This window comes from Asterias rubens, chromosome 6, assembly GCF_902459465.1.
Source record: "Asterias rubens chromosome 6, eAstRub1.3, whole genome shotgun sequence".
Taxonomy (NCBI): Eukaryota; Metazoa; Echinodermata; class Asteroidea; order Forcipulatida; family Asteriidae; genus Asterias; species Asterias rubens.
The window spans coordinates 5430425-5444289 of NC_047067.1; the positions used below are offsets into that span (position 1 = coordinate 5430425).

Below are 13865 nucleotides of genomic sequence, written 5' to 3' on the forward strand. Positions count from 1 at the left end.
ACCACCAACATGGTGAGCGTGGCATCAGTCGCGGCGTGTGACGCGCGCGTATCAGGTCCGCCATACCTCAAAAAGGCTTATAGAGAGAAGACAACGACGGACGTTTCAGTTTCAGTTTTAGAGGCCAAGTTTGAAAATGTAATTTTATCTCTTATCCCACAGGCGCTGTCTCGATCAACGTCAATATGCAGCCAGTGTTCCTCCCTTTCCTCCTCACCGCGATTGGAACGAGCCGCCTTCAACCAATCCAAAGTGTCTACAGAGTCACACGACTCTGGAACACATCACCATTTAGAGCTTCTGCCCAATCAGTACGTCGTGACGGCTGAGGTTCATCGGACGTCATCAGCGTGCAGTAGTGAGGTAGGTGATGAGTATGGGATTGCAATTATGACTTTATGGTTTTCACAAAGTTCATGCACAAACAAAGCAAACAAAACAATGAATAATATTCAGACGCGGATTCAGGAAGTTTACTAGGAAGGTTTCTCCCAACACCCAAAACACACACACCCCCAACACTCCGGCATGTTTGTAAATGGTGTAAACCGAGGACAATTCCCTGGTTCAGATGTTTTTTAGCGACGTCCCGATTGGTTGGTTTTGTACCTAAAACAAACTGAGGACTGTCCCAAATATGTAATTTTACCGAATCCCTTTTGTGTTCATACTCACACCCTTAGTTCTATGTTGCATGCACTCTGTGGACATTCCTTTGTTCTGTGAACTTAAGGAAACAGTGACGACAGTTAAAAAACACACAGCTTTTTGTTGAAGTCATCACTCTGTGGCAATCCTTTGCTCTATACCTAAGGAAAATCAGCTCTTCAACAGTGTTAAAAACACTGTTTTAACACTACACAGTGTGGACATGAGAACAACAGAGGTCCACATAATAAAAGGACTCATAATCATAGACGTTAAACCAATGTTGTTTGTGAGAGAGATTGGTTGTTGCCAGCTTGGTGTTTATATCCCCTTGTGGGAGTTTGCTGAGTTGCCTTGATGGGAAGATCATCTAAACAAACAAACAAACAAACAAACAAACAAACAAACAAACAAACAAACAAACAAACAAACAAACAAACAAACAAACTTGAAACACCATGTGGACTTACAGTTAGTCACACAGTGAAAGGACGATTTTACGATTTTACTTTTGCTTGTTTTGTGTATAGAACGAAGGAATGTCCACAGAGTTAAAAGACAGTACAAGTTTAAGCATTTCAAAACATTTTGTGAATACTCTATTTCACTCATTGTTCAATTAAAACAACCTTTGCTTGGTCTGTTTCGTTTTAAGGATGCTCAAAGTTATCAGAAGTCACCAGAAACAAAAAGGAAGACGGTGGAGACATTTTCCAAGGAGGTGCAGTGTTCGAGTCTCTCCGATGAAAACCGAGAATTAGAAAAAAAACATCAAGACGGTAAGTTGAAATTGAAAAGAATCTTCTTTAATTAGTAGTGCTTTATTATTTCAATTTTGGGGTGAACAAAGACAAAAATGACTAGAAGTGGATTTGAACATGTGACCTCCAGGTTTGTTTGACGGTGTTCTAACAAGTGAGCTACATGTATCTAGCCCTTGGTTGGCGCTCTCACTATATAATTGTGTCAATATGTCAGGTATAATGGCCAGTGTGCGTTTCAGTGGCATTCATTGTAAGGGGATAACCTTGGGATGGCGTAGTGGTATCTTTCCTCGCCTTCACCTCTAGGAAACCGGTTCGAATCCCACCAGGGGGCACTATGTTGATTGGGTTTTCAGTCCCTACCCGACTGCGTGGGTTTTCCCTGGATTATTTATATGGGGTTTTCCTCCCCCACGCATAACTGAAATTGCCTGCCTTGTCTTCTCTCCATTGGGTTCTTGGCTAGTATAGTGATTACCTTTGCTTTTCTTAGAGTCCTTGGCTTCACAACAAGAATAAATAATCTGAAATAAAAAAGGGGAACTTGGCCCGGTTAGTTTTCCTTCTGGTTTTTTTTTTCCCCTTGTATGGAAAATATTTTGTACACAGATATAAAAAAGAATTGTCTTGAGATGGATTTGAAAAGGTTTTTAGAAAAAGCTTTTTGAGAATGTAATTTCATGCATTTCTTTTAATTACAGTATTGTAATGATTCTTCTATTTGCAGTTTGTGCTGCCAGAGAAAGACTTGAAGACAGTCTCCAGAAAGCCAGGAAGGAGATCGAAGATCTGAAAACCCGACTCTACATCTCAGAAGATATTAGAGAAGAGGTAGGTCACCATGCAGAATATATCCATATATATATATTATGGAGCTGCCCTCTCTATAAAGCAAGTTCTTTTTTTAATGGGAGACTTTGGGACGCTAGGTGGCAGCAGACTTACCAGGTAAGTGTCCATTGTTTACGTAGTTCTGAGCATGCGCACGTATGACCGAGAACAATGGATTTTACCTGGTAAGTCTGCTGCCACCAAGCGTCCCAAAAGTCTCCCATTGAATTTAATTGAATACACTGTAATAAAAATATTAGGCATTTGTTAGGCGTGTTATTCACATCGTCTCAAGACGCCTCAAACTATTACTATCCCTAATTGTTGGACCTTTAAGGGTCTGTATAAAGTTTGGCAATGACTCCTGGATGCGGCTCTCCGGGTTTTATGGTAAAGTTGGGTGTGATCTCTGGCTACACTGCGGTTAGCAGTTGCATGGCTTCTGACTGGTACCCCCTGAAAATTAGGGAGACTGCCAAAACAGGGCTAGATAGCTCAGTTGGTATAGACGATGTGACCTCTGACGTCACTCGATAACCATAACATGATTCGTGCGCATACCGCCGGGCAAAACCTTTGTGTTTTGGCAGCCAGCTAGAGAGTGTATGCAATCTTACCATGATTACGCGTCTACTTGCCCGGCAAAACATGACGTATACAGTGTTTTGTCGATAGAGGGCGGTTTGAATGTAAACTTGGGTAACATCATTTATAGCAGGTCGTATTAATTTTGATACATTCTTTTGTGGATTTTTTTCTATCTTTCTGGTCTACAGACTTTTATTTTGAATGGTATGACGCGGGATTGGCAAAACAAAATAATGGTTGATTAAAGTTTACTCATTAAATTAAGCAATAAAAAGTTTAACTATTGTGCTTTAGAGTGTTAACTAAACTTTGGGATTTGTAAGGAGAGCAAATAGCTCTCCTTAATTCACTTTTTTGATTTAAGGAGTGCGATGAGCAAATCACTCTCCTTAAATCACTTTCTTGATTTAAGGAGAGCGATGTACAGCTCTCCTCAAATTCTTTTTTAAATGAAGGCCTGCATAGCGCCAGCATGTTTATCCAATTGTCATTGGTTCAGATTCAGCTGTAGCAATTTTTCCTTTGTTCAACCCTCAAATCATGATAAATGAGAATAAAACTTTACTGACACTTTCTTCTTTGACTTTTTGCCGTCAGCATCAAAGCATGATTTGTGACCTGAGTATCGAGAATGAGGTAAAGGGAGGCTGGACAGAAACATCGAGAACGGACACCGACAGCCGATCAGAAACATCCATTAATCTACCCTTACTGAGTCCGCGTGACCATGGCAACCAGTGTTGGCAGGGCAACGGGTGAGTAGTAGCTTTTATTCTTGGCCTCATGATGTCATTGTCTGTTAAAGGCACCGGTCACCTTTTCAGTGTCAAAGATCAGTCTTCCCACTTGGTGTATCTCAACATATGCATCAAATAATAAACCTGTGAACATTTTGACTCGAGTAGTCATTAAAGTTGCAAGAGAATAATGAAAGAAAAATCACCCTTGTTGCACAAAATATGTGTGCTTTTTTATGCCTAAAGAAAAGACTTCAGTCCTGAATTCTTATAATATTTGAGTGAGTAATTACCTCTTTCTTAAAAACTATATTACTTCACAAGAAGCCTTTCTCACAAAGTTTAATGATATCAAAAGCTCTCTATTGCTCGTTACCAAGAAAGTTTTTATGCTAAGAATTATTTTGAGTAACTACAGTGCCTATTAAGAAGCTTTTATAACTATGTGTCTTCTTGTTTCCCCACTGTGGTAAAGGCTCGTCTCCGAGAATCATTCAAATCCCTACCCTTCACCTCCACATCCCCCAGTTCAACAGCACTTTGTATCAGGGTGTCTGTGTATACCTTGCCAAAAGCAGATGCAAGAGGGCGCCAGGCAGAATGCACCATCTCAGGGACAGACCGTAATCCGTGGTGGAAATCACAGGTGAGAAACAAATTGTTGTGGTTCGCTTGGTGAAAAAGAAAGAAGGCTAGCGTAATCGCTTCTTTTTTTTATGGTTAACCTGAGTGTCATAAGTTATCAAGTGCTTGTCAGATGTCCATTTCCCTCCAATGCATCCAAACTCTCCCACAAGAAGTCCCACAGGTGCATATTAAGAGACTTCAAAGTTTGCAGAGCTGGGCTGCTCGTGTTATCTTTAGGTTAGATCGCCGTCATGATGCCATGCCTCTTCTAAGATCGCTTCATTGGTTACCAATTAAACAGAGGATTGTATTTAAGATTCTTTTATTCGTTTACAAATTCTTTCACAATCAGGCACCAGTGTATTTTAATGAATGTATTCAGTTGTATCGACCTTTGCGTACAAATCTTCGCTCCAATGCAGATCCATTTCGCCTTACTTTTCCCATGACTCATAGTAAGGCGGGAGATCAAACATTCACTGTTTCAGCAGCTAAAGAGTGGAATGAACTTCCCTCCTATATTAAATCTGCTGAAACAGTGAATGTGTTTAAGAAGATTCTCAAAACCTACCTCTTTCCTAATTGATTCTTTTTGTTCTATTATTGTTTGTTTGTATAATGTTTAATTTATTGCTCTTTGTAAACGCTGTGATATGGTTTTACCATGAATAGCGTACCTAAATGCTTAATAATAATAATAATAATAATAATAATAATAATAATAATAATAATAATAATAATAATAATGATAATGATAATGATAATGATAATGATAATGATAATGATAATGATAATGATAATGATAATGATAATGATAATGATAATGATAATGATAATGATAATGATAATGATAATGATAATGATAATGATAATGATAATGATAATGATAATGATAATGATAATGATAATGATAATGATAATGATAATGATAATGATAATGATAATGATAATGATAATGATAATGATAATGATAATGATAATGATAATGATAATGATAATGATAATGATAATGATAATGATAATGATAATGATAATGATAATGATAATGATAATGATAATGATAATGATAATGATAATGATAATGATAATGATAATGATAATGATAATGATAATGATAATGATAATGATAATGATAATGATAATGATAATGATAATGATAATGATAATGATAATGATAATGATAATGATAATGATAATGATAATGATAATGATAATGATAATGATAATGATAATGATAATGATAATGATAATGATAATGATAATGATAATGATAATGATAATGATAATGATAATGATAATGATAATGATAATGATAATGATAATGATAATGATAATGATAATGATAATGATAATGATAATGATAATGATAATGATAATGATAATGATAATGATAATGATAATGATAATGATAATGATAATGATAATGATAATGATAATGATAATGATAATGATAATGATAATGATAATGATAATGATAATGATAATGATAATGATAATGATAATGATAATGATAATGATAATGATAATGATAATGATAATGATAATGATAATGATAATGATAATGATAATGATAATGATAATGATAATGATAATGATAATGATAATGATAATGATAATGATAATGATAATGATAATGATAATGATAATGATAATGATAATGATAATGATAATGATAATGATAATGATAATGATAATGATAATGATAATGATAATGATAATGATAATGATAATGATAATGATAATGATAATGATAATGATAATGATAATGATAATGATAATGATAATAATAATAATAAGGGAATATAAACACCAAGCTTGCAGCAGCTTAATTATCTCTCTCATACAAACGTTGGATTAGCGTCTATGTTTATGAATAGCACATATCAAGAATTGGCGGTTCGGTAACTAGACGACAATACTTATTCTAGTCGTTGTGAAATCAGCAGTTCGCTTGGTAGGATTCAAACCCAAAGCCTTGTGATTGCAAGTCAAAAACTCTTACCACTGAACAATGATGACTCTAAAAGTTGTTATCTGTATAGATTTGTAATCTGTTATCCCTTTTCCCCTGTGTAAATGTGCCTATGTATAATGCATATCTGTACCTTTTTATAATATTTTTATCAGCAGACTGAACCTTTAGGTTCTCTAAAAATTTAATTTGTTCCTCCTCAGTCTTGCCTTCTAAAAATGTTTGTGTAATTTTTTGAACTTGTGGAGAGACAAAAAAATAAAATTATAATAATAATAATAATAATAAAGAGTATCTGAATTGGTTTTTGAATGACTGGTTATTTTCTTGTGTCTTCCGTAGATTCACAGTCCACATCGACGATCGAGTAGCGACAAAGGGTGACAGAGTTGGTCTGATTCGTTATATAGGGCATTTAGAAAGCACAAACTCATCTCATACGGTGTACGCAGGCTTAGAGCTTGAAGCACCAGGTTTGTTGATTTCATTTCTCTCTCTTGTTCTCTGATTCTGAGATAAACTCACCATAAAATAAAGTCTTATTAATCTACTAGAGAATCTTGTAAATATATTGTTGATCTCCCTTGCAGTTTACTTGTCTTGTAAAACTTGTAATAATGTCTTTTCCAAAAGAATCTTAACTGGTTTGGTAAAAATATCTGAAACTGGTTTTATAAAAAGCTCTAATACTGGTTTTATGAAAAGCTCCAAAACTGGTTTTATAAAATACTCTAAAACTGATTTTAGAACAACTTCTTAAAATGGTTTTATAAATAGCTCTAAATTTGATTGAAGAAAAAGCTGGTTTTATAAAAAGCTCCAAAACTGGTTTTATAAAAAGCTCCAAAACTGGTTTTATAAAATACTCTGAAACTGATTTTAGAACAACTTCTTAAAGTGGTTTTATAAATAGCTCTAAATTTGATTGAAGAAAAAGCTATAAAACTGGTCAAGAAAAAGCTCTTGAACTAATTTCAAACAAGGCGCTAAAATTGGTAATATAAGAAGCTATACAACGGGTTTTATAAAAAGCTTTTTTTAAGTACTAAACTGGTTTTATAAAACAATATATCGTTAGAAAATCACTTGGTTTTAAGATTCTGCACATCCTCATTCATATATAATTTCTTTCGTTATTTCCAGCTGGTCGTCATGATGGCTTCATCAATGGCAAACGTTATTTTTGGTGTCATCGAAACCATGGACTTTTTGTGCCTTTGCAAGATATCGTTGCCATCGTTAATAAGAAGGTAAATGTAGGATTCAAGCTGTCTCTAGCCACCGGGCTAGCTCGGTGGTCTAGTCATTTGACATCTGCTCTAGCATAGACTTTTTGTGTGAATACCATTGCACAAGCGCAGACTGTTGAATGGGGTGCTTAGTGGGATAGCTATGAATCAAATTTGATCACCAGCTAGACCACAATGCACCTATTTCCAAGCTTTATGCGCGCGCCCGAGTATTTGCGGATAGGTCTATGGCAAAGGTCGTGAGTTCGAATACCACGAGTGATTCACCTGTGAATTTTACCTTTGAGCCCGTCTTTAAAATCGGTCATCTGCATGGGTTGTTTACAGTGTCACAGCTGTGCACAGAACAAACAAGCCCAGCATAAAACTGTAAAGTAGACAATAGACTGATCCATTAGGCTCTGCCCATGGCGTGCGTGTGAGAAAGAACACAGGAGCTTTCTCCAATGCCATTCTGCACAACTCTGCCATGCGCGCCAACCATACACGTACGCATGTCGGACCTTAATTGGTTGGATTTTTGGTTCTGTAATGGGTTGTGATTGGTCAATACGTAATGGGGCGGGGCTTACTGGATCAGTCTATTCTTCATAGCAAAATTTAATGTTGTGTCTGGCTGTTTACCTATTTCCTGCTGAGCAATATTTTGTCTGTGCTAACAATGTTGTGTCCTTATGAAATTTTGCCCTGGTGCAAGAATTTACGTGTATCTTTGTGCAGTGTTTTTGTATTATTTTTGGTTAATTTGTCTTCTCTTTTTATAGTTTATATATTGTATTGTTGTTGCAAAACTAGAGCAAACCCCATACGTCTTAAATAAATATTACAATAACAGCAAGAGTTATTTGTTTAATATATTGCGATTCTGTCTGTATTTCCTTTTATCATTTACCTTTTAAGTAGCAAAAAAATAAGTTAGGTGAATTAAATAAGTGCCATCTATGTAACAGACTTAGCATGACTGTTTAGGTTGGTCGAATACACCACAAGTAATTAAAATTTGTAGTACCAGTAGTTTTAACAAAGAAACTAAAATGCGGTTGTGTCGCATTTGATTTTTTTACCCTTTTTTATTATTTTGAAATTTCAGGCTACCAAGAGACCGAAGACAGTGGATGTAAGTCGTCATCGAGAGCATCGTGGTCACAGTAAACATCAACAAAGCGGTCGCCCAGTAGATCTCAAACATAAATCAGGGAACCGGACTTCATCGGGAAAGAAACTCATATCAGCAGACAGTACCAGTCTAAAACGGAGCAGGTAAGAAGAGAGATGGAATCTACGTGTATAAAAATAAGGGATAGCTTGAGGTCTTTACTGACCCCCTTTTATAATTTGTTTTTCATGGTGGTTTTATAATTGTATTCTCTGTCACAAATTTTAAAAACCAAAATTAAAAAAATTAATATGTTTTCTCTGTATTATGTGTTGCTTTAAAAGGGACATGTTGCCTTGGATTGGTCGGGTTGGTCTATGAAAAGCGCTTGAAATCGTTTGTCATAAATTGCATATGGTTTGAAAGATGTTTTAGAAGCAGAATACAATGATCCAAACAAATATGCCTTGAAATTGCATGCTTTTCCTTTTACTTTGCGACACTAACATGGTCGGCAATTTTATGGAGTCAAAAACTTGACTCCACAAAATGGCGTGCCGTGTTAGTTCACAACGTATAAGCAAAACCATGCAATTTCGAGGCATATTTGTGTGGATCATTGTATTCTACTTTCAAAACACCTTTCTAACCATAATGCATTTTATAACAAACGGTGTCCCTTAAACCGAACTGTATCATGTTGAGGCCTAGCACAAGATGCTTTATGAAAACCTTTTAATTTATTTATTTATTCATTATTAATATACATAAAATAAATATTTTTGGCTTTACAGTAGTCTACCAGCTCCTTCTATTACATGATCCTTATTGATGATTCTTGTGGAACAACTCCAAGATGTTCAGCTGCATCGTGCCTCCGAGGCCTCAAGTTTCATCCATTCTGTATCGATCTTCACTTGTGTTACAAACTCCACCTGTCCTGCTTGACGTGGCAATACTTGGATATAAAATGGGAAGAATTAAATAGATGGGAAGAATTGTTCACCAGTGAAGGGAGAATACGTTACTATCTCAGTTTGAACAACTTTAAAGATCTCTCTGCAGGAGAAAGGCCTCAAGAATGTCTGTGTTATAGGAACAATTGTTCACCGCTTAAAGACACTGGACATATGCACATATGCACAGTATAACAAACCTCTGAAAATTTTAGCTCAATTGGTCGTCGAAGTTGTGAGATAATAATGGAGAAAAAAAAAACACCCTTGTCACACGAAGTTGTGTGCTTTCAGATGCTTGATATCGAGACCTCAAAATCTAATTCTGAGGTCTCAAAAGCAAACTCAAGGAAAATTACTTCTTTCTCAAAAACTACGCTACTTCAGAGGGAGCCGTTTCTCACAGTGTTTTATCTTATCAACAGCTCTCCATTACTTGTTACCAAGTTAGGTTTTATGATCATAATTATTTTGAGTAATTACCAATAGTGTCCACTGCCTTTAAGTGAGAAGCGTTATTATCTCAGTTTGAAGACCTTTCGAGGCTTCAAGAATGTTTGTCTGTTACTTGTTTGATAGCTTGCTATGTCTGCATTTAAAGGATGTGTGTCATACTTCAATGGTCAAGTTCGCACAAGGACTATTTGCCACAAGAGGTTAAAATTGACAGGGGGGTCAGTTTCACAAAGAGTGAGGACTATTCCTTACTTAGGACTAGTCCTTGGAGATATTAAAAACGCAAGGTTAATCCTAACTTGTCCTAACTCCAGATAAGACAAGTCTTAACTCTTTGTGAAATCCACCCCTGGTACCCAACACATGTTTTTGAGAATGAGTACCTGTTAATATTACAGCTAGTCGACGAGCGGTCCTTGTGCGAATTTGGCCTTTGTCCATATGCCATGTAAAAGTTGGTAACTTTGATATAACACATGGACAAGAAAGTATGGAACGCAACTTTTTGCAGTTTGGAATATTTATTTGGAAACTGGGCTTTGGGGCTTATTATTCGGTTGTCTTCAGTGTTCAATAGTATTTGTTTTATTATAGAGTTGCAGACCTGTGTTCTGGACGCTGCATACTGATCTAGGATCTTAGCTTAAATTTAGTTTTATCACCTTTGCATGCACATCATATTCTCTCTTTTTTTTGACTGGTGATCTGCAATCTAATGATCACAAACGCTGCACGTTTTCACCTGGTTGGTCTTAAGGTATGCTTGTTTTTTAAGTATTTTTTATTCATCTTCTCAATTGGGCCCAATTTCATAAAGCATGTAAGCATATAACTTGTTCAGCACAGAAATATATTGCTTAGCATAAACAGTTTACCAGTAAAAAAAAACCATACATTTTATATTGCTGTGACTCGTACCCCACTCAATTCATGTTTAGCAAAAATGTTTGCTAAGCAGAATTAACTGCTTCATGAAATTGAACTCTGGCGATAGTACTCAACCCTGAGCTTTTTACTTGCTTTTCAAAGTGGGCATTTTTTCAATAACCATTATGCAGAGCTACAATGTATTTTTAAGTTTTGAGACCCATTGATGTGATAGCATCTTGTGTGGTTTGACAAGTTGTTCGGTGCAATCTGCAGCAAACCATGCCAGAACAAAAGTGGAGGCAAAAACCTCTTATTATTAAAGACAGTGGACACTATTGGTAATTGTCAAAGACTAGCCTTCACAGTTGGTGTATCTCAACATATGCATAAAATAAGAAACCTGTGAAAATTTGAGCTCAATCGGTCATCAAAGTTGCAAGGTAATAATGAAAGAAAAATAACCCTTGTCAAGCGAAGTTGTGTGGGTTTAGATGGTTGATTTCGAGACCTCAAGTTCTAAATCTGAGGTCTCGAAATCAAATTCGTGGAAAATTACTTCTTTCTCGAAAACTATGGCACTTCAGGGGGAGCCGTTTCTCACAATGTTTTATACCATCAACCTCTCCCCATTACTCGTCACCAAGAAAGGTTTTATGCCAATAATTATTTTGAGTAATTACCAACAGTGTCCACTGGCTTTAAGAGTGAACAGGGTGCTTTTGTGTACAATGTACAACACTTGAACCTACAGATTGTCATCTTATAATGAGGTATGCAACAGTAAAGTCCTGCGAATGCGATACGAATGTTGACTTCACAAATTCACAGCAAATAGTTCGCAGCAGTTGAGCTGAGCTGTGCTCAACTCTTACGAATATTCGCAATAAATAAAGAGTTGTGACGTCAAATTCACGTCAAATTCTCATCGCAATCGCATTCGCAGGAAGTGTGAACCAGGCTTTATGGTTATACATCTTTGGTGATATGATTACCAAATGTATACCTTCCCTACAAACGACACAGGTGCTATGGCTGGGACCTTTTAAGGTTTGGAAACCCTTACACTCGGACAACACAGTATCTTGAGTCCGGTGTACTGTACTAAGCGCCCATAACTCTCCATTAACATAAACAGTTATTGATTTTAAAAAGATAAGAAAAAAAAGGAGCATACCTTAAGACTGCCTATCTTTGACTTAGTATGGAGTAAAGCTACCTACTGCAATTATCTTATCTGTATATTTGCGACGAAAAGAGTTGTACATTTATTTTACTGTTGTCATTGTTGCCGGACACGTATTGTGACATTTTCCTTGAAGGATGTTCTGTCAGCACAATGTTGTTGTTTATTTGTTTTCTATGTTTACTGTTTTATAAAATGTTTCAAAACAAATCTCAGGTTTGGTGTATAAATTATAATGTTGTCAGATTATATCAGCTATGCAAAAAAGTCATACTTTTATGAAAGAGACTTAGCTTTGGTGGATATCGTCAACAATGAACTCAATTTTATCTCTCTGAATATTTCTAAACATTTCTAACAAAGGCTTAGAAAGTTTGGCTGAAACTTTTCAAACCTATAATATGAAGTAAGTATTTTTACTTAAATTCAAAATAATTTTATGCAATTAGCAAACATATATTCAGAATTGTCCAAAAGTTATTTTGATTGAATACTAGTAATGCTACCAGTTGTTGTTTATATGATATCTGCACTGTAGTCCTCTAGTATACGCCTCTCTTAATACTTATGCATGACGTCATAATTCTTATCCAAAATGAGGCTATGGGCGCACTTCCCCCATCACTTACAGTGGCTGCGCCCATCGCCTCGTTTTGAGTTAGCATTGTGACGTATCTCATGCATAAATATTAAGAGAGGCGTATACATGCCCAAATTCAATCTCTAAATCTCGTTCTGTTTGGTACACCTTATATGCACACCACAATTCAATCTCTTAGTTTCATTTGGTGTGGTGGTTCACCCAAATTCAATCTCTTAAGTTTATCTTGGTGTTGTGGTGCACCTTTTAGGGTCTACATGTATGTCCACAATGTCCACAGAATTACACTACACTCACACAGTTTGAAGATAATGATAGTAGAAAGCTTCTCTGAAAATATGACTTGCTGAGGTGCTGTAGTTTTTGAGAAACGAGTAAAACAATGTCATGGAAATAATTTTCGTCTTAGTGATCATGAGACAACAATTATTTTAGCATGTAAAAACGTATTTTCATGACATTGTTTTACTCATTTCTCAAAAACTACAGCACCTCAGCAACTAATATTTTAAGGTATGCTTTTTACTATCATTATCTTCAAATGGACATTGTGTTTTGTGTTACAAAAAGTACACAAATCCTTTAAATGCACATCCAAATTCAATCTCTAAAGTTTCTTTGGGTGTGGTGGTTTTTGCCTTATTCGACACCCAAATTAAATCTCCAAGTTTCTTTCAATTTGGCGGTTTGCCTACATACTCACCAAAATTCAGTCTCTATGCTTGCTTCCTTCAGTGTGGTCGTTCGCCTTAAGTTGTATGCACACCAACGTTCGCTCTGTAGTGTTTTTCCTCGGTGTTTTTTCCCCCTCAATATTTTCACAAGCGTCCAAACCCTACGCTTACAAGGTGGGCTGGGGTACAGTATATATTTATTTCTATTTAATTATTGATTGTTATTATTATTATTGTTATTTGTTTATTTATTTATTTACCTCGGGGTTATGGAAAGTAGTTCTCTCTGATTGTTTGTGATAATGTTGAACCAACCATTGCAGTACCTTGATTTAAACGTCTGCAACTTGTCAATATTTTAATCAGATATTATTTTATATTTTTCTTCTGGAATAACCCGGAACATTGAAGAAAAGGGTGTCTCTTTGTGTGTATTGAAATATATCAGTATATATTAAGTATTACTTAAGTTAACATTCTGTTGTTTTAATAGGAATTGTTGCTTTGTTCAAAAACAGCAACATGACTCATGAATATTCATGGTTTTGTCTTTTCTGTGTATATTTTTGAAACAATAATTATGTATAAAATGTTCGAGGCTAATTTTGTTTT

General features: G+C 35.6%; 1 protein-coding gene across 2 annotated transcripts in view; it reads left to right on the top strand.

Moving 5' to 3' along the window:
- The window catches only part of LOC117291141 (CAP-Gly domain-containing linker protein 4-like), a 42674-nt gene extending 32981 nt beyond the window's left edge, over nucleotides 1–9693 (top strand). For both annotated transcript variants that reach the window (XM_033772683.1, XM_033772684.1), the window contains exons 4-12: nucleotides 163–363; nucleotides 1304–1427; nucleotides 2140–2243; nucleotides 3429–3586; nucleotides 4044–4214; nucleotides 6510–6640; nucleotides 7311–7417; nucleotides 8508–8677; nucleotides 9308–9693. In XM_033772683.1, coding sequence (XP_033628574.1) covers nucleotides 163–363; nucleotides 1304–1427; nucleotides 2140–2243; nucleotides 3429–3586; nucleotides 4044–4214; nucleotides 6510–6640; nucleotides 7311–7417; nucleotides 8508–8677; nucleotides 9308–9335 — 1194 coding nt within the window. In that variant the 3' untranslated portion in view covers nucleotides 9336–9693. The remainder of the gene's footprint in view (nucleotides 1–162; nucleotides 364–1303; nucleotides 1428–2139; nucleotides 2244–3428; nucleotides 3587–4043; nucleotides 4215–6509; nucleotides 6641–7310; nucleotides 7418–8507; nucleotides 8678–9307) is intronic.
- Nucleotides 9694–13865: the final 4172 nt, after the last annotated feature.